Below are 21,809 nucleotides of genomic sequence, written 5' to 3'. Positions count from 1 at the left end.
CTTCCCCCTAAGAGGCAAGTGGACCACCTAATTAATCTAGAATTCCATTCTAAGGCCAATGAACAAGCCATCTTATAGAATCTCCAAGTGTGAGCATGAAGAAGTTACAAACCAAGTCGAAGAGTTACTTTAGATGGGGTTTATTGAATCGAGCTTCTCACCTTATGTATCTCCTGTCCTACTAGTTAAGAAGAAAGATGTCTCTTTTCACATGTATCTCCCATCCTACTAGTTAAGAAGAAAGATGGCTCTTTTCACATGTGCATTGACTATAGAGACTTGAATAAGATCACAGTCAAGAACCGATATCCTATTCTAAGGATTGATGACTTGTTGGAGAAGTTAAAAGGGGCACATTATTTCACTAAGATTGGATCTATGCTCTAGCTATCATTAGATATGTATGTGGACGAGTGATGAGATCAAAACGGCTTTCAAGAATAATCATAGGCTTTAACATTTCCTAGTGATGCCTTTTTGATTGATTAATGCCCCTGCCACCTTTCAAAGCCTCATGAATAAAATTTTACATCCCTTTCTGTTCAAGTTTTGGCTCATATTCTTTGATGACATTCTTATTTACAACAAATCACGAGAGGAGTACTTGGCACATGTCCCTCGATATGGGATGTCTTGAGAGAGCATAGGCTATTTGCTATGGAAAGTAAGTGTATATTCATACAGACCTTAGTGGAATATTTGGGTCACATTGTTAGTGAAAATGGCATACAAACTAATTCCAAAAAGATACAATGTGTAAAGGACTAACCCACACCATCTAGTACCACTTCATATGTGGTTTCCTTGGTCTCTGTTCATTTTATAGACATTTCATCAAGCATTATGCCACCATTGCAGCACCTTTGACAAACTGGTTAAAGAAGGAATCATTTTTTTGGGATGCTATTGCTGATCGCAGCTTTAACTAGTTGAAGGAAATGCTTACTTCAACTCCCATCCTTGTATGCCCTAACTTCTTGAAAGAGTTTACCATTCAATGTGATGCTAGTGTAGAGATATTGGGGCTATCTTGCTACAAAAGCATTGTGTGATTGCTTTTGAGAGTCCTAAGATTGATGAAAATGAGATGCATATGAATGTTTATGACCAGGAGATGTTGGCCATCCTTCATATTGTTAAGAAATGGCACCATTAACTCTATGGCAACCAATTCAGAGTGAAAAGCGACCATCGAGTCCTCTAGTACTTATTACTAACTTTATCTACTTTGACTCCCAAGTAGAGGAGATGGGTGAAAACCTTGCAAAATTATGATTAGACATCTCTTATACTAGGGGCAAAGACAATATAGTGGCCAATTCACTATCACAGATGTGGGCATGCAAAGTATCTTCTATTTCAGAGTTGCATAGTGATTGGATTGAGGAGCTTCAAGAGAACTACTTCTTGAATGAGAAATTGAATCACATATTTTGGAAATTATAGCATGGGATAATGGACAAAATCTCTTAATATTAGCTCAATAATGGCCTTTATCTAGTCCCATTGCAAGAATATTATCCCCACACTTCCCCCTTCACCTAGAAGATCATGGAAAATATGCATTCTTCCCCCACTATTGGTCATTTGGGTGTTCTCAAAACATATGATAGGATTGCTAAGAGCTTTCACTAGAAGGGCCTATGTGTTGAGATATTTGCAATCACACCTACTCTGGACTCTTTGTACAAGGCAGTTTTGGGCTTAGGACATGCAGGTAGACTGAATCCCATATGCACAGAAAGGGAAAGTGCTATCCATCTAACAACTATAAAGCATTGTACTTGACTACCACTTTTTAATACATGATGAATGCAATAGCATGATGCTTTCTCTTTTCAGTTAGTGTCTTGTCATTGTCAGTCTATACACAAGATTGTGTTTATGAGTCCAAGTCTCAATCTTGGAACCTGATTCACTTGCGTAACAGTCAATTCCAGTGTCTCTGTCATCACGAGTTCATTCTTCTTCTTCCATCCACCATAGCTCACTGCCATGTCCTAGATCCCACACATTTCCACATGGTATCAAAGCCTAGTTGGGCATGGCTCAGCTCGGCTTAGCTATTCTCAGCTCTCTCTCAGTCCCTCTCCAGCTCAGGTTGAGTATCTAACTTCATCTCCTCACTTGAATCACACTCTCTCTACCTGGCAGCCATAGGCAGCCTGCACCCACCTGTCTTGGAGCTTCTTCATCTCCTTCTATAGGCTATATTTCCTCATGCTTTCTTCTACAAAAATCTTCCCTAACCCAGGGCTCCTGTGCCTATTACAATAGACCCTAACATTGGTGTGCGTTGAGCCTGGCATTGTGTAATTTGTCAGTTCACTGCCTGTTTGTGCTATCTCTGCGTTGTACAGTCAGCGCCATATATAAAGTACACAATGTCGATGATGATCATGGGGCCTTCAAAGCCTAACCTATGAGCTATCCTCTCACCAAATATAAACTCAAATAGCTATTAGATTGAGCTGTTGTCGTTGTTTTTATTAGATGGGTTTGAAACCCTAACACAATCCTCCATAGCTTTTGAACTCAAGCTCATTAAAAACTCATCATTTTCTTCATTTTCTCTCTCTTATCACTTGGATTAAGACATTGCCACTCTGATTCACTGACTTACTCAGTGATAAACATCAAGGTGAAGACATTTGTGCAGTGTTTGGAAGACTTGGAATATTCAATCAAATATCATCGTCAAGCTCCTCTTCCATCTCACTCTTCTCACTCCATTGGAAGGCTTTGCCACTCTGATCTGAGCTCCCAACTCAGTTTCCAGCAAGGATTCAAGTAAAATTTCTCCATCACATCAGCAAGGAGGAGACTCAAGTTGAAGGACAAGACAAGCATCAAGAATCAAGTCAAACTCAAGCAACATCAAATTTCAAACTAGTATCTTTTGATACTACATCGCCATTGCTTGTATCTCTTGATACATACAAAGACCAACTCATTGTTGGTTATTCTTAGTTTGTGGGTATTGATTCCTGGTAATGTCAATGACAAGTAAGAAGATTTCTATGTGGATACACTTCATGAAGAGTAGCATGACTCATGTTGCTTATCAACACTATATGGAAGACTTGTGTCTATTCTACCTGTAGGGATGGATGGATTCCCTTGTTCTAAAGAGCTATCAATGAATCTATTAGAAGATTTTGAAGTCATTTCCGTTGCCTCAAAAATGATACCTTTGCTTGAGGGGGACATGAACATGAAGACAAATGCAAGCAAAGTCAATAAAGAAGCAAATGAGGAGGACCAGTATTGATATGTTGAGAAAAAATGTTGCCCAAACTCTTCATTATGGCATAGGGTAGGCAAAAGACTTGATGTAATTCAATTGATCTAATAAAGATTACACTAACATGTCCTTGTAAGATAGTGCTAATAAAGGGTAAACCTAGAGCCAAGGGTTTCAAAGGCATACTTCAATTAGAATTTGATTTCAATTTGAATTCATTAGTCGCAATAGTGCTAAACAACTTATGACCACTATAGTAAGCATAACAATATATACAACAAAATTTGTTCACAACTATGAAGATAGGATGTTGATAGGGATAAAAGAAAGGGCAAAAATCAGTGGAGGAGGAGGAGGTTTAAGCATGGTGAAAAGCGATCGGATGGCCACTTGCCCACGTATACTAACTTATAGTAATGCAATGAATATTGTAAGGGAAATTTTATGCACGACTGGTCGAGGCCGTTGGCCCCTTTCTAGTGGGCCAAGGACACAATGGGCAAAAAGGATAGTGCTAATAAGAAAAGGAAGAGATGGAGGTAGAGGGGTCTTTTCTTAGTTGGTAGATTATTTGCAATTCAATTTCAATTCGAAGTCATTAAAGTATCATGGGAGATCAAATTGCTGCATGGCAACTCATAATGATAATAATAGTGTGTGAACAATACCATAACGACAACAGTAATGACGCGTAAGCGCCCCCGGAATGGCTAGTAATAATAAAGAAATGTGAAGAAAAGTTAAAACCTGAGATGAAGAAGGTGGTTTAGGCCAGAAGACAGAAAACCCTATCTCACCTCACACCCTTCCCCCCCCTTGCAGAAGCCATGGCTGCCATGTCCCAGTTCTCGTCCTGCTTCGCGGCCTCTTCCTCTCGCTCGACACGGGCATTTGGCGAGAACGCGTGGACGCTGCACAAGGAAGCGGCTTCCCTGCAGGTTTCCTCCTCCAAACGGCTAACTTTCTGCAGTGCGATGGTCGATGCTTCTTCTCTCCTGCCTAGCAGGTATGCCAACGGTGGTGGCCGCGTCTCGATGGTGGTGTCAGCTCCCCCTAAACGGGGCACGGATGTGCAATTCGAAACAAAAGTCTTCAACAAGGAGAAAATAACCCTTGCAGGTCGCGATGAGGTATCTTCGACTATGTTTTTTTAAATTACGTTTTATCTCTACTTCGTTGCACTTATACATCGTGTTTGCCTGATTCTGGCAGTACATAGTGAGAGGCGGAAGGGACCTCTTTCCTCTGCTGCCCGATGCTTTCAAGGGTGTCAAACTTATTGGTGTCATTGGATGGGGTTCACAGGTACAGTATACATCAAATCATTCCGTTTGAGAAATCTGCTTGATTCGCACCGTATAGTTTTATAGCTGGTAATTTCATGGACTCTATAATGGCATTCAGGTCAGATAGACGACTTTACCTCTCCAATAATGCACTCCAGCACGCATAGGTTCTAGAGGGGACACTTCAAGGCAGATGTTAAAAAAATTACAGGGCAGAGAAATAACAAAGTATGGCATGCAATAAACACAATCTGACGAATGCTCAAATGAAGACGAGGGTGTATGACAATACAGCGCATCAAACCTCTGTGTCTCAAGGAGCGGGGCAAGGTGATCTGAGAGTGGTGTTGGAGATGCCAGGAACAATTCCAAGATTGTGTTGTACTCAATACGGTTCCCAAAATGCAGCAGAAGATTGTGTCGTACTCAAGGGTTCATAATCACGAGGAAATGTTACTAGCTCGGTGAATGGTGTTATATGCATGCCTGATTACTTTAATTCTTGAATTGAACACAGATCTGTGAGTCAGTTGGTTGTAACCAAGCATAAATTCAATGTGGCTATGCCATCAAGTGTTTGTACAGGCAGGGCGGCATGCATTGATCATGCAAAGTGGTCCCACATGTTACCTGCTAATTGATCGTCTCACACTTTTTAGGAGTACAAAAAATGATCATAAAGGATCTGTGTGATTTTACTTACTTGACTTTCCTATGAAAAGTGCTGGCACTAGAAGTAATCTTTATCTAACACCTTTGTATTGTGCTCGATAGATTTTTTGATGTGCCCCTAGTGGGGTTAATTTCTGCTCTGTATATACTTATTACTGCAAAAGTGCTATTCTGACTGAAAATGAGTATGTACTGTTGGATTTTCTGTGACATTTGATTTCAATGTACAGGCACCTGCACAGGCACAGAATTTACGAGACTCTCTTGCAGAAGCTAGCTCTGACATCAAAGTGAAGGTGCTACTGTGTACTAAATTGCTTGGTTTTAACTGCACTTGGATGTTTATGGCATTGTTTATCCACCAAATTCTTTATGTAAAATCGTATGGAAACTACATTGCTTGCAGATAGGTTTGAGAAAAGGTTCTAAGTCTATTGCTGAGGCTAGGGCAGCAGGCTTCACAGAAGAAACAGGAACTTTGGGTGACGTTTTGGAGACAGTTGCTGAGAGTGATTTGGTTTTGCTTCTTATATCAGATGCTGCACAGGTAGTCATTAAAGTGTCACTTAAAACTAGTTATTGAGTCCAAAAGAGCCAATAATTTATAATATGTAGTTCGCCGAAGATGTGAAATGACTCTTGGAGCTGAAATCTCTTCTAGCTTTTATTTTGTTTCATGTAACAGGCTGACCATTACCAACAAATTTTTGCTGCAATGAAACCCAAAGCTATCTTGGGACTTTCTCATGGGTTTTTACTGGGACATTTGCAATCAGTTGGGGAAGATTTCAGAAAGGATATTAGTGTTATTGCAGTCTGTCCAAAAGGGATGGGCCCCTCCGTCAGGCGCTTATATGTGCAGGGCAAGGAGATTAATGGGGCAGGAATAAATTCAAGCTTTGCTGTTCATCAGGTGCAGTATTGTTTGGCAAACAGTAGGTACCCTCTTGCCCAGTGAGGTCTAATTGAAATGTCTGAGCTCTCTCAAATATCCTGTGCAGGATGTAGATGGACGAGCCACTGATGTAGCACTAGGTTGGTCTGTGGCTTTGGGATCTCCTTTTACATTTGTAACCACTCTGGAAGATGAATACAAAAGTGATATCTATGGTGAAAGAGGTACATGCTTGTGCTGCTAGACATTATGTTACTCATATTTAAGTGGGTTCGTGTACTCAATGTTGGGTGTTCTCCAGGAATCCTTTTGGGTGCTGTGCATGGAGTTGTGGAGGCACTGTTCAGAAGGTACACAGAGGCTGGCATGTCTGAGGATGATGCTTACAAAAACACAGTGGAAGGCATTACTGGCACTATCTCTAAAACCATCTCAACAAAGGTAAACGTAACGGCCTATTCAAATTTTGTCTGAGATGTGTTTTGTTTAAGACAGCTATCTTGTAGTGTTGACAACAACAGTTTATGGGTATCTTTTGAGTTGCATATCCATGCATGTGTGAGTTTTCAGTCAAGATTCAGCATGAAGCCTATACTAAAATAGTTTTTGATGCCAGCAGTCTATTCCAGTGATTGTTTGAAAGTGTTTTTTTTGCCTGTTTTACACAGTGCAATGGTTTGCCTGAGAGATTGAACCATGTAAAATTCAAGCACCAGGTGTCATACATTGCTGACAGGAAGGCTTAATCATGGAATATGGTAGATGTATATTAGTTAGCTTTCAATAGCTCCTTCTGCTTCTGACAGTCATGTGTTTTTTCAGGGAATGGTGGCAGTTTATAATGCTTTAGATGAGCATGGAAAGAAAGACTTTGAGACAGCATATAGTGCTTCATATTATCCATGCATGGATATTCTTTATGAATGTTATGAGGATGTGGCATCAGGGAACGAAATTCGCAGTGTTGTGATGGCAGGGCGTCGCTTTTATGTAAGTTGAGATGGCGGGATGTTCTGTTTTATTGGATTTTCTTTTACGCTGGTTACATGATGTTTCTATTAACCATACTTAAGGAAAAATTTGCCATGGGGCTAGTTTGTATGTATCTTACAAATTGTGGTCTCTGTTAGACTGCAGAGGATAGCCCTTTGTGGCAAACTGACTTGACAATTAGTTTGATTGTGAATTGTATTGTACAGGGCATGTTGGACCCCAATTGGCTGCAGTTCTGTCTGATGATGGCTTAATTGTTACATTTTTTTTTTTACAGGAGAAAGATGGTCTTCCTGCATTTCCCATGGGTAAGATAGACAAGACCAGAATGTGGAAAGTGGGTGAGCGTGTACGTGCTTCGAGAAAAGAAGGTGACCTTGGCCCCTTGTATGGCTTTACTGCTGGAGTGTACATTGCACTGATGATGGCACAGGTAAAAGGCATGTCCATAGTGTATTTATTGTCAAGCTGCATGCCCCATATCTTGTGCTCTTTTGTGTCTTCTGGCATTCTCACATCTTTGATTTCCTTAAACTCTTCACTAGACGTAGGGGTCTGTTTGTGTCTATGTGAGTCTCGTTTTGGCTTGTTGAAGAAACAGTGCTGGTCTATGCAAGCATTGGAAACTGAAAGCACAACTGGCCACTCAGTGGCAACTGGGAAAAATTAAAGAGCAGACCACCCCCCTCTCTCTGTCTCTATCTGTCCCTTGCTGTGTCTCTCTGTCTCTCTCTCTGTCTCTCAGTGTTTTTCTGCTGCAAACTTCTTAGCTGCATAGCAGCATGGAAAGGGGGAAGTTGTAGGCTGCAGCTAGGAGCAGGGGAATGCTGTTTTGAAATGGATAGGAATGGGGAATGCGTTCCTAATTGATGGAACATTCCTGCTACTGTTCTTGTCAGGTGTTCTCCTGCTGGGGACATTTGCACCATTCCCCTTGTAGGGAATGGTGATTTCAGACACAGAAAATTGCTATATTTTGGGTCAAAATTTTCTGCCTTGTCTGCCATCCCTGCATATTCACTCTGCACTCTTTGCTCTTCTTTCTTCAGTGTTTTCTGTAGTTTGCTACACAAAACTCTTCTCTTTTCTCACCATTTGCTGCAGTCTACTCACACGAACACTAGCCTTTTGCTGTAGTTTACTTGTGTGCACACTTTGTCAACCCAAAATTGTGCACTGCTCATTTTTTCTTTATGAGTGTAATAACATTCTTAATGCTACCTATTTCTTAATACCCCATTAACCTCCATTCCCACTTTGTTTCCTCTCCTAGTTCCCATTCTGATCTGTATTCCTGTTCCCCACTCCCCATTCCCTGTTCCTGGTAGCCATGCTTATTTTTAAAGTGCTGGCTAAGTATCTCTCTCCTCTTTTTCCTTGCTTCTCTCTCTCTCTCTCTCTCTCTCTCGTGTGTGTGTGCACGCTTGCATATGTGCATGCAATGGCCCTTACACTTGGTCCCATTTCATAAAAGTGACTCTCGATTAATCCCTTGGTTTGAGGGAGGGAGGGAATCATTCTTTTTGTTTCGTGAAGATATATTATAACCTTGTTGCTGCTAGTTGTCAAGGAAACTGGAACCGTATGTACTTTTATCACCCCAGATCTACTTCTTGGCAGTTCAATATCTAAATGTGTGTTTTGTAGACTACTTGTCTGTATCTGGTCAATGCAAGTCTCTGTGGCCATAGGATCAAATTTGTAATGTGGGCATCTCACCAATCTCCAACTTACATGTGAGGACTTGTCATCGGTGTTTGCTTGCAGATCGAAGTATTGAGAAAGAAGGGCCATTCTTATTCAGAGATGGTGAACGAGAGTGTTATTGAGGCTGTGGACTCCTTGAATCCTTTTATGCATGCCAGGGGGGTGGCTTTTATGGTAGATAACTGTTCAACTACGGCTCGTCTCGGTTCAAGAAAGTGGGCCCCTCGTTTTGACTATATACTAACTCAACAGGTTTAGTTTTCCTGTCCTGCTTCATTCTCTTCCAGTTTTTATACATGCAGGTGCTTGCTTTTACGTTTCATGTGTGCCCATGTGATCTAAGTACAACATGCTGGAGTGATGGGATATTCTCTTTTCTTTGTGCAGGCTTTCGTAGACGTTGATGCAAAAGCTTCTGTGAACAAGGATCTCATTGGAAATTTCTTGTCAGATCCAGTGCACAGTGCTCTAGAAGTTTGCTCTCAGTTGAGGCCAACCCTGGACATAGCAGTGACAGCCAATGCTGATTATGTTCGCCCAGAACTACGGCAGTGAAGAAATACACTTTAGCTGTTTTAGTGGACAAAGCTCTCTACTTGCATAAGAGTGAAGGAAAAATCCAGCTGCCACATCGTACTTTCAGGGTTGGTTTTCAACATTGGACAGACAACAAAGGGCAATTTGAAGCCATGAACTTCTGGGTCAGTTGCATGGCCATATTTGTAAGTCATACGCCATCTGCAGCTATGCTTACAAATTCTTGGTCTCTGGCAAGCATGTAAAGCAGTTCAGGATTGTCTCCTGTTCAGTGAGCTCTTTTTCTGGATGACATTCAGCTGCAGTCAAAAGCATAAGAATATTAGGTTTCCTGTGGAAGTTGACTGAATCTGCAATTCTGCTCACAGATCACCTTTGCATTCAAAAACAGGCACGTGCTCGCAGTGTGTGTGTGTCTCATTTTGTGAAGAGAGATTGTACTAATTATAACAAAAGAGTACAAATGTCACAGAGAACTAAGATGGCAAAAGTGCTAGGAAAACTGCTGTATGCCAAGGGACTAAATCTCTGATTTTTAAATTTTGTAACGAGTAAGAATTTTAACACATGAGAAATACAAGATCCATGTTAGAGAGGTAGAAGAAATCGTTGTATGCCAATAAACTGAATCCTCCCTAGGGAGAAGGCCAGCAAGTTGAATAAGTTCCAATTGCCAGTAGAGAAGATCCTTGAGCGTAGCAATATGGCTTTGAATTCGGTGGTTGAATTGAAGATAAAGGACATTTGGGTGTGGTGGTGCTAGTGACCCCAAATCACAAAAAACGAAACATGATCCTATGTGGCTGTGTGGGAATGGGATATTTTGCTGCACTAAGGATCCAATCAGAGGGATGCATCAAAGGTCTCTCTCTCTCTCTCTCTCTCTCTCCAAATGGTAGACAAAAGACAAAAGACTAGATTCTTTTTGTCAAGGGGTACTAAAAAAATTTGTGGTGGGAACTTGGAAGGTTCCACTCTTAGTATAAAAGAAACAGCTGCCATTTGAGATACGATACCCAAAGAAAGCCCAGGCAAGAGCAGGCTACTTATGCCCCTCCTATTAGCATTAGTTTTTATTTCTTTGGTTTTTGAATGGAGTTAAATAAAGCTATCCTTTTATAACAGTTGAATTTTGACATGCCTTTGTTTTTATGTAACTTTCAAACAACTTTGGCTTTAGCTGCCAATCTGTGGTGATTTTTAATCATAAGGTGGTTCATTTGGTTAATTGAGGTTGTCTCCAGACTTTTCTTTATCACCAAGATTCTAATCTTGCTAAGGGTGATTTTAATTAAGGGTGGGAAGGGTGACTGTGGTTGGTCTAGCAACCGCACTGAGATGTTCCATGAGTCAATGGTATTGTGCAAGAAAATTGGAAAATCTGTGGTTGAGTGAAAAGACCAATACAATGAGTTGAGAGTCGCATCTGCAATAGAGACTAGGCCCAATTGTGCTATTAGAGTAAAGCTTGGGGTAATTTTATTTCCCTTCCCAAGAGAGGAGTCCAGCCAACCAACCATTCAAATTGCTAGGAATTAGTGGATTCTTTGTCTAAGTTATCTATTGGATACAGTTGCCTTCCATGAGCATAACAAGTGGGTCACTAGCATTGAAGAAGGAAGTGGAGTTTGGATTCAATGTTGAGTATGTGCCACCATGAATCTTAATTTATAGTATTGCTATGCACAATTTCTCAATCTTCAAGAAAGAAGCAAACAATAGAGACCTAGGCTTGATGATAGTACATAGTTTGAAATAGTGACCATCAAAGAGCAACTAGATGAGTCTCAATATTCACAATAGCTCCACCACCCATGGTTTTTGGGTTACATACATGGCTTTATGAAATTCAAGAGATTGTAGCATGTATAGAATTCTTTTTTCATAGCATGAAATAGATATTATGCTTGGTAAGGTCATTCAAACCATTCTTGGCCCAAGGAAAAAGTAGCTCACTTTTATTTTCGCTCCAATGTTTTTTATTTCTTTATTGCAGATAGTTGCTACCCTTAGGAAGACAAGGTATCATCGGCCTTGGGTTTGTGGCTCTGGGTTTGTCTCGTCCCTAGGAACCAAGCGTTTCACAAGGCGATAATCATGTTTATTTTTAGGCGAGCCCATGAGTCGCGTCAACATGAGGGATCAATGTATAGACCCCAACCAACCATAAAATCTCATCTTCAAACATAATTTCATTTATCAAAAAATGGTCAAATACATTGTGTTTTACAGACATTGGCTAAAATCTCTCATAAATAATCATAAGGATTCTAAAGTAATGCATTGCATTGCTACTTGTATAAAACAATCGGAACCCTTGGCATTCAAGAGCTCTACACACACACACACACACATACACACACACACACACACACACACACACACACACACTCTCTCTCTCTCTCTCAAAGTTCAAGTGTAGTAGTAGTACGCGAGTTGAGTAGCTTGGAAGCCTCTCTCCCAACTTGTAATCTTCATAGTTGTTACTGGAGTAGCAAGCCTCTTCATCTCTCTTTCCTTGTAATAAACAACTAGGTTGTGTTTTCAACATTTTTTAATTCAACTCGTCCATTTTTTTAATCCCACCCATTTCTAAAAAATTGGTCATATGGATAAAGTCTACTTCAAGTTTCTTCATTATTTCTCACCACCTACCCATACAATACAAGGGTAGTACATAGGGGAGAAGGTTACTTCAGCTCTTGGTGTAATAGCAAGATGCATATATACAAATTTCCAAGTTTCTTGGCAGCACTGCCCAAGCCAACTTGAGAGCCAAGCCCATTGGAGGAATACTTGTATCAATGAGTTGCAACTTGGAAGTAGACAATGTGGTTTTTAAGGACTTGCTTGCCAAACTCCTTGTCCAACTAATAGAGCTAGAGGGAAGTTAGCAATTGATTTGGTGATCACTTATAAGAAGTCTTAGGTAAGCAAGGTATGATAGACGATCTTTGTAATACTTAAAGATGTTAGATTGCAATAGAAGATTGCATTCACACATGTGTAGGAGGCCTCCTTGATGGGTGGCATGAAGAAACACAAGAGAACTAAATGATGAAGGCCGTATACAATTCTTAGAGTCATATACGCTAGAGATCAAGTAAGGCCATTATTGGAAGAACAAGCAACCTTGAATTTTGGTGAGGCAATCAAAATTGTTGAAGGAACCATGTAAGGCCATTATTGGAAGGATAAGCAATCTTGAAGTTTGGTAAGGCAATCAAAATATTTCAAGGGAACCAAAATGTGGATCACAAGTTAACTTACACTAACGGCAACTCGACTAGGTGAGCTAAGATGGTTGTAGCTAGTAAACAGGGAAAATAAACAATTTATTGAGGAGTCAAATCTATTGTGAGTTAAAAAAGCCCAAGCATAGAGTTGCTTTAGGGTGATGCATTTATTAACTTTCATAGCTTTAGCATCTAGTTTTCCCTTTGTGCCAATAGCATTACGTTGTACTAGCTTATTTTATATAGAGGAAGATAAATGTTGCACTTAAGTTCCATGTTCATAAGTGAATCAGAGACAAGATATCGGGCGTTGTTTTCGAAATGTCCCAATAATACACTCCTTATTGTTATGATGCACGAGATATATATAGTAGACTGTTCACATAAGTGTGTATTGGAGGAGACTTTAAGAACATGTAGAAGAATATAAAATCTCCTTCCTACACTTCTTTAGTGAAAATAGTGATGAGTGGTTTATTAGCATTGGCATTTAGGGCATATGCTTATACAATGGTGCTGTGAGAAGATGGTGTAGGTCCCAAAAATATTACCCACTATTAACTTCAATTAAGTGGTCCAGGACCTTGAAATGTGTGGATATCTTGCTTTTCAAGAAAGAAGAGTTTATTTTAGAAAATTAAAAGAAAATGGTTCTCTCTCTCTCTCTCTCTCTCTCTCTCTCTCTCTCTCATGCAAAAAAAAGGGCAATGCTCTTGCCTGCAATAGTGCGCCCTTGTTGAGTTTCTCATACATACTTGCCTATACTTGTAACAACAAATGTGGCTGATGATTGCTCTAATAAGATTCTAGGCCTTAAGGGGTCATTCATCTAGTCTTCACTAGCACTAAACACGACTATAAGAAAGGCTCTGCTTCTATGAACTTCCATAAGAGATATTTGCTATCTCTTCCCCTTGGTTGGACAATTTCTTAGAAAACTCTCTGTCAAGATTGTGGGAGAGAAGGAAGGAGTCTCACTTGTAGCTTTCTTGCTTGCACAATGGGGGAATACACACAAAGGTGGAGGCTGAAAATAGTTTTCCTCTTCTTAGTTGTGTAAGCCAAAAGAACTCTTATACAAAGAAATAGAAGAACCCTATATATGGGTCTCAAACCAAACTCGACTAACTAAGGTGGCATACTAACTGAGCCACGAACTAGAGTAGATAAGGATAGTTGTCATCTAGCTATTATTCATGGGCGGTGTACCAACCGTATCTGCAACTGACAAGTCGGTGACATAAATGCACAACGGTCACCCTGGCATATCACGAGTGGAGCTCGATATCTCAATACTCTCTAGTTAGGGTCCAAAAGCATAATAATGAGTTTGTTTGAGAAAATACCACTCTAGATTCTTGTTTGAGTTTGATATTCCACGTGATGAATTGTTGTGAGTTGGATTTGCTTAAATCCTCCACCTTCTTACATAATCAAATTCATTTATCAACTTGACTTTCAATGAACATAGTAGAATGTTTTGGCTTAATTCAATGAACATAGTAGAATGTTTGATATTTCATGTGATGAACTATTGTGAATTGGATTTTCTTAAATCCTCCAACTTCTTACATAATCAAATTCATTTATCAACTTGACTTTCAATGAACATAGTAGAATGCTTTGGCTTAATTCAATGTAGATATGGGCCAATCTCCCCCCGCCCCCCCTTCTCTCTCTCTCTTAAAACTTAATTGAACCATGTAGACTCTATCATCTCAAACAAAAGTCCCTCTTCTAGACTCAATAATCCTTACAGTCAAGAGTTTCATTATCCCAAACATCATTGTTATTTCCTTTAGGAATATTGTGCAAAAAAGTTGAAGCCTACCACATGTATCAATGAAAAGGGGGAATTGGAGATGTTTGAATAAAACCAAAGATTTTGAAGCAAAGATGAATTCCCCCTCCTATTTGTTGGTCCAACTCACTTAGAGGTGTTGAACTCTTCCTTCCACACATTTGAATTTGAGTATTTGAACTTAATATTAAAACCTTGCATAGTAACCTATCCTTCCACTTACTTACCTCCCACTTGCCTCCTTTTAGAGATTGCACCCATAGTTGTCCACTACCAATATCTAGAAGGTAGAGAATCCAAGCTTATCTTGCTTATCTTTGAGACCATGTAATCCAAGGCCAGTTGTAGACTTCTCCAAGGCCACAACTTTCCAAGATAGAGTGCATTGTCCATTTCTCTTATCAATCCCACAACAACTATTCAATTTCCTATGCAAAGTTGTTAAAGGCATATGCTACAACTACAAAGACTAAACACAATGTATAAATCACCCTTTATGCAACTAACTTTCTAAACAAACTCAAATTGGAGATAGAGAAAATTTCATCTTATTTGAGATATTTTCTTTTGATCATTCGAACCTTTGTTTTTGGGTGATTTCCATTCCCAAATGACACTCTAAATACTCTAAATACTCTAAATACTTGAAGTTTTTACCTTTGCTAATTTCCTTAAAGCCATATTGCAAATTCAATCTTCAAGATCATCCCAACCAAGAAAGACCAACTTGGTCTTATCCTAACCAAGTAAGGAGTTTGATAGGAAATGGAAATATTGAAAAGAGAATCAATGGAAACTTCCTCAACTTTTAGCTATGTTTATTATCTCTAAAAATATGTGAGAAACTATGCTATCCCAAAAGCAAGGGAAACCTTGTGATAGTACCTTGTTGCACCTATCTATATTTTATAGCAATAGCTCTACAACAAGGAAAGAGTAGTGGAGCTAGGGGGTTCGCTTGTCTCTCTAATCTTCAGAGAGGGAAAGGGTTCGTGTACTTACCATTTACACAAATCTATACCACTACATTTGAGAATAGAGTTTCCACCAATTTGATGAAGTTTAAACCAAATCTCATTCCTCATTTTAAACTCATGGGAGAATTTGGAATTTGCCTCCTCTACCAAGGCATCATTGCTTCATGCCATAATCATATCATCCACATAAAGCAAAACAAGTGCTCTCCATCTTCTTCCTCTAATTCTTCAATAAAGTTTTCTTCCATGGTTGTTGATACTTGCACTTTGAGGGGTGTGTGTGTTTGGATCTGAGGAGTGAGATGATTTCCAACTTGCATTCTCATCAAATATTACATCAGTTGATAAAAAGATTCCCTTTTTCAAATATGGTGTGATATCTCTTAATACTTCAATAGGTGATTGTTTCATCAAGTAACAAGTAGTGTTAGTTGCTTCACCCTAATATAGCAATTGGCAAGTTATCTATCTTTTAACATGCATATGGTAGCCTTAAAACAAGGTCCTATTCTTCCTCTTTGTAACGTCATTTAGATGACCCACGTTTTAGGGAGTATTGGGGTGGAACTCTTTAGATAATGACTCTCCTCCATTATTTGACTTGAATAGCTTGTTTCTTCTACATGTCATAGTCTCAACCATTATATGAAAGTGCTTGAAGATGTCAAATACTTCAACCTTGGTATTCATGAAGAATATCCAAGTATACCTAGGAAAACCATTACTAAAATTGGTATAGTATATATATGTCCACCTACTATTAGAGGTCTATGGGTTGATTCACATATATCTACATGAATTTGATCAAGGAATCTTTTTAATTTGTATGTCAATACTTTGTAGTCATCGTATTCCCAAAACTAAACCTTGAGACTTCAACACATATGTGCATTTGAAATTCATGTGTTCACACCTTTTATGCCATAGTTCAGTAGAAGAAAGAGAGGCTTTTATTTCATCTTGTATTGCTATAAATGCTGAGGGTGATCCATCAAGTTTAAAGAGTTTTCCATGCTTCTTTCCTTTTGCTACTATTTTGGAGTGATCTTTTATGTCTTTAATGAGGCATTGCTGGCCTTCAAACTCCACTTTAAAGCCTTTGGCTCCAACTAAAAGTAGATTCTTGGTTAATGAGGGTACCAAGGGAATATCTCCAAGTGTCTTTTTTAGCCTTGTATTGAGCTGTATAGGTATACCTCCTTTACTTGTACATAGCATTAGGAGTTTTATCTACAATATAAATATTACCATTGTGAGTAGAATCCAATTTAGAGAATAATTCAACACGAGAAGTTATTTGGGAGTTGGTTGTGTACCTCACCACAATTTGATAACTTGTATTAAACAAGTTCCTTGCAATGTAATTCAAGGCATCGTACGTACCAATAGTGCTATTGAAACTTAAGAAAAGAATTTCCTCAATAAATAAGTTAAGCCACCTAAGTTTGATGACAATGATAAAGATGTTGTAAGTATTGAAACTATGGAGGATTACTTCCCCACAATTGGGACTATTGTTCAAGCCAAGATAGCCATGCTAAAATTAATAGGAGAAGCATGAATATAGTGGAGATAGTAGTATCCAGATAATAGAATCTTGGAATTGGCCACTACATGGAACCAAATGAAGGAAGTTATGCACAAAAGGTATCTCCCACTATCTTATTGCACCATGAAGATCAATGATTTTCTCGCTCTTCACTAGCTAGGGATGAGTTTGGGAGCTTACTACTCTCAGCTTGTTACACTTCAAAAGTATTCCCCCACCCATGGATACGACCTAGCAAGTAGCCAAGTTTTACCAATGGTTGAATGCTTCGCATACCCAGCTAGTGGTTAAATGAGCCTTGAACTTTAGGATGCCTCAATGCAAGTAAAGAATCTTTTCAAGGCATTTAGTCCAAACTTAGAAGTGAAAGATATTGGGGGCAAGGGCCTCCAAACAAAGAAACTTGTGTTTTCATTAAGAGGATCTAAGTCTAGCAATAGGTAGGTGCAAGAAAGAGGTTAAGGTTAATGCATATGGAACCTTGTCCCAACATATCAAAGTGATAGAAACCAAAGATATTACCATAGCAACACACCATGACACTTCAAAAGATAGTACCTGAAAGGGAGAGACGGATTGAAGTTTGGACTCGAGAGCTATGGCGGGAGAGCAAGAGCAAGAGAGAGAGAGACAAGAAATGGGAACTCCAACAGTCACAATGTGTGACCGGGCCTTCCTTTATTCAAACTGTCACTAAAAGAATAAAGAATAAAGTGACGGTGACGGGCGCCCGCCACCTGCAGTGTGTAGTGGCGGTGACTGTTAGTGTAGTAATATACGGGCGGCTAGGCAGAGGCACCTTTACCTTCAACAACGTCCCACTTAAAGGCGAATCTGCCCTAGTGAGGAGTGACAAGAAAAAGAAAAAAGACAGTACAACATGTACACATGTACACATGTACAACAGGATGAGAAAAGACGTCATCTCATCCCACGCCCATCAACCTCCTGAGGAAGGCAAAGCGCTCTGTAGAGAGGCTTTTCGTGAGTAGATCTGCAGGATTCTGGTCAGTCGAGATCTTGAAAAGATCAACAGACTTGTCCTCAACGACCCCAGGTATGAAGTGATACCTTACCTCAATGTGTTTCGTCTTCGCATGGAAGACCGGATTCTTGGCTAACTGAATAGCACATATAGAATCCGAATGCAGTGTAGGGATAGCATCAATACCAAGGTCAGCAACTAAATGACCCAACCAAATGGCCCCCTTACAAGCCTCAGTGGCTGCAACATACTCGGCCTCTGTAGTAGAAAGGACTGTGCATTTCTGCACCCTGGACATCCAAGAAACAGCACCTCCAGCATAGGTGAAAACATAACCGGAAGTGGACTTCCTACTATCTGCATGTCTTGCATAATCAGAGTCAGTGTATCCCATGACTCCTGTATCCTGGCTACCATAGCATATGCACATATCTACAGTGCCCTTCAGGTACCTCATGATACCCTTCACGGCATCCCAATTCTTCTTGCCAGGTGTAGCCATATAGTGTGCCACAACACCAACTGCAAAGGCAATATCTGGACGAGTGGCTATCATGGCATACATAAGACTGCTCATTGCGGATGCATAGGGAATCTTGGCCATCTCGGCCCTCTGCTCATTTGTATGCGGACAATCAACATGTGATACCTTCACATAAGAAGGCAACGGACATCCAATAGGATTTACGTCTTGCATGCGGAAGTGCTCAAGGACTTTATGAATGTACTCCCTCTGTGACAAGTAGAGGAGTCCCTGATGCATGTCGCTTCTAATGTGCATACCAAGTATGTGAGCGGCCTGTCCCAGATCTTTCATCTCAAAGCTCTTCTTGAGCTGAGCCTTAAGAGCATCTAGCTCATCATGAGCTTTCCTTGCTATTAGCATATCATCCACATAGAGTACCAAAATCAATAAAGAACCATCACGAGCTTTCTTCATGTAAAGACACGGATCCATAGCACTCCGACTGTAGCCCTGTGACTGCATAAAGGCATCAAACTTATGGTACCACTCTCTAGGTACCTGTTTCAAGCCATAAAGACTTTTCTTCAATTTGCACACTAGGTGCTGCCTGCCAGGTTCTGCAAAGCCCTTAGGCTGCTCCATATAAATCTCATCATGCAAGTCCCCATGTAAGAAAGCCGTCCTGACATCCATCTGGTATAAATCCAAGTCAAGCTGAGCAACCAAAGCCAAGACTAAGCGCAGGGTGGTCATCTTAACCACATGAGAAAAGACCTTGTCAAAATCCACACCATGCTCTTGCTTAAAACCCTTTGCTACCAATCTAGCCTTGTATGCCAGCTTGGGGTGTCCAGGGATACTTTTTAGCTTGTACACCCACTTGCATGGCAAAGCCTTCTTGCCCATAGGCAAGGAAACCAAATCCCAAGTGTCATTCTTATGCAGGGAGTCTATCTCAGATTGCATAGCCCTCTCTCAGGAGTGACTGTCACCCCTGCGCATAGCCTCATCATAAGTGAAAGGCTCTCCTGCATTTGTAACCAAGACATAATGCATCAAGGGATGAAATCTATCTGGTGGACGTCTGTCTCTAGTAGACCGTCTCACGGCCGGCTCTACCTGCCTGCCCAGCTGCCTGTCCAACGCCCTGACCATGAGCATCTACTGCAGCTGTAGGCTGTCCAACTGGGTGTGCGGGAGCTCTCGGCTCCTCCTGAAATATGACCCTGCGGATCTCAACAACTCTCTAAGGCTGCCTATACATCTTGCTTCATGGAAGACTACATCATGATTGCGGATGACTTTCCGCGCCTGCGGATCCCAGAGATGGTAATCCATCTCGCTTGTATCCCCATAACCAAGGAAAATGCATTTGACACTCTTGGGATCCACCTTACTTCTCTTGTCCCTGGGCACATGGCAAAATGCCTCACATCCAAAGACACATAGATGCGCATAAGAGGGGGGTTTTCTAGTCCATACCTCCTCTGTAATCTGGAAATCCAAACCACTAGAAGGTGATCTGTTTATGACATGCACAGCTGTACTAACTGCCTCGGCCCAAAAGCTATGTGGTAGGCCTGCATGGCTAAGCATACTGCGTACACGCTCCTGGATGGTTCTATTCATTCGCTCAGTCAAACCATTCTGGGAGGGGTGTAGGGGGTGGTCAACTGACGCTTAATACCCCTCTCTTCACATAATTGCTCAAAAGCACGTGAGACATACTCACCCCCATTATCTGTCCTTAGGCATTTTAGCCTATACCCAGACTGGTTCTCAACCAATGCATGCCATCTCTGAAACACAGCCAAGACATCGGATTTCAGCTTAATGGGATAAGCCCAAACTTTCCGTGAAAAATCATCTATGAATGTAACAAAATACTTTGCACCACCCATAGACTGACAAGGCATGGGCCCACAGACATCCGAATGTACCAATGCCAAGGGCTCACTCATGCATGGCCTACCGGACTTCTTATGCGTAGACCTAGTCTACGGGCCATAAAGACAATGCTCACATGAATCAAAACATGCATAATCAAGGGGCAATAAGTACTGTAGACCAGAAAGCATTTTCATTCCCTTTAAAGACATATGGCCCAAATGGGCATGCTAAAGAGATACATGTGGGATAGAACCCATAGACAAAACATGATCAAGGAAAGAAGCTGATACAATCAATGGATAGAGGTTGCCAGTCTTGGCACCTCGCGTAATCACAAGTCTGCCACGAGTGATCTTCCATGCAGAGTCTCCAAAAAATATATGATAACCTGCGCCATCAAGTTGTCCAGTTGACATGAGATTGCGTGTCAAAGCAGGTACATGACGTATATCCTGCATAACAAAATTGCTGCCAGAAGGAAACTGCAGCCTAACATCACCAATGCCCACAATATCAAGAGAGCTGTTATCACCCAAGCGCACAGTACCCGAAACAATACGGTATGAATGAAACCACTCTCGGCAAGGTGTCACATGAAAGGATGCACCTGAGTCCAAGAGCCAACACTGTGCATACATAGAGTATATCTTTGTCATTTGCGAAGCACTACAAGAAGCTGCTAGGATATAATCATCATCATCAACATTCTCAGACTGCATAACATTGATCTCTTCAATTTTAACATTGGACTTTGCAGGTACTATGCTGCGGTCAGAAGACTTATCCTGCACTTTGTCTTTCCCCTTATCTTTGCGCCTTTCATTGTGCAATTCATGGCATTGTGGTTTAATATGGCCCTTTTTCCCACAATGGTGACAAGTAACATCTGCATTCCTGCCACGGGATTTGCTACGTGACTTCCCACGAGACTTGGACCGAGATTTTTGAGAATCCTATCCACAGCCACTACCACTGCCATGCTTTCCATATCCATCATTCTTGCCTCTAACTGTCATAGTATGAGACACGAGAGGCATCCAAATTCTTACGGTTAACCTCTTCCTGTAGAAGAGCACTCTCAACATCAGATAATTTCAAGGTAGCAGTAGAGGCACATAATGTAGTGCGGAATACATCCCATGACTCATTAAGAGTACCAAGCAAGAAAAAAGGAGTGACATCCTCTGCAAAAGTGATGTCCTGCGAAGTCAAGTTCTTGAGTATAGCATGGAATTGGCTCAAGTGAGCAGACATAGTCACATTCTCCTTCATGCGCAGATCCATAAGCTACTTCAGCCATACATTTGACTTGCTGGACTTTTCTTGTCATAGAGATTTTGATCTTTTTCTACAACTGCCATGCACTCTGTTCTTCCTCAAAGACATTATAGTGAACCTGTTCTTTGAGAGACAATACAATAGTGGACTTGCATAACTCATCAATCTCAAGCCATTCCTCATCTGGGATAGTTGCAGGCGGATGCCTGCTTTACCTCAAAGGTTTGATCTGCGATTTTTGTACCAATACCTGCCAAATTTGGCTCTTCCAATAAGAGTAATTCATACCATCA

The 21,809-nt window shown here is 40.6% G+C and overlaps 1 protein-coding gene across 1 annotated transcript; it reads left to right on the top strand.

Moving 5' to 3' along the window:
- Positions 1–3,984: 3,984 nt before the first annotated feature.
- Positions 3,985–9,910, top strand: LOC148014267 (ketol-acid reductoisomerase, chloroplastic-like). Its single transcript, XM_087666227.1, has 11 exons — positions 3,985–4,374; positions 4,457–4,549; positions 5,433–5,498; positions 5,609–5,749; positions 5,888–6,115; positions 6,204–6,321; positions 6,399–6,538; positions 6,920–7,087; positions 7,368–7,523; positions 8,858–9,049; positions 9,185–9,910. Exons 1-11 carry the CDS (start codon positions 4,072–4,074, stop codon positions 9,350–9,352), a joined length of 1,773 nt encoding a protein of 590 aa, XP_087522353.1. The 5' UTR covers positions 3,985–4,071; the 3' UTR covers positions 9,353–9,910.
- Positions 9,911–21,809: the final 11,899 nt, after the last annotated feature.

Source organism: Lygodium microphyllum, chromosome 25, assembly GCF_053477565.2.
Source record: "Lygodium microphyllum isolate KBCC chromosome 25, Lygodium_microphyllum_v1.1.10, whole genome shotgun sequence".
NCBI classification, from domain to species: Eukaryota; Viridiplantae; Streptophyta; class Polypodiopsida; order Schizaeales; family Lygodiaceae; genus Lygodium; species Lygodium microphyllum.
Note: the sequence above shows the minus strand (reverse complement) of the source record. Positions and strands in the feature narration are given on the sequence as shown.

Excerpts from the sequence above, each read along its gene's own strand:
- LOC148014267 (XM_087666227.1), top strand. The coding sequence starts at position 4,072 with ATGGCTGCCATGTCCCAGTTCTCGTCCTGCTTCGCGGCCTCTTCCTCT. Across the intron at positions 6,322-6,398 it reads TGATATCTATGGTGAAAGAG|GAATCCTTTTGGGTGCTGTG; the intron begins GTACATGCTTGT and ends GGTGTTCTCCAG. Across the intron at positions 7,524-8,857 it reads TTGCACTGATGATGGCACAG|ATCGAAGTATTGAGAAAGAA; the intron begins GTAAAAGGCATG and ends GTTTGCTTGCAG.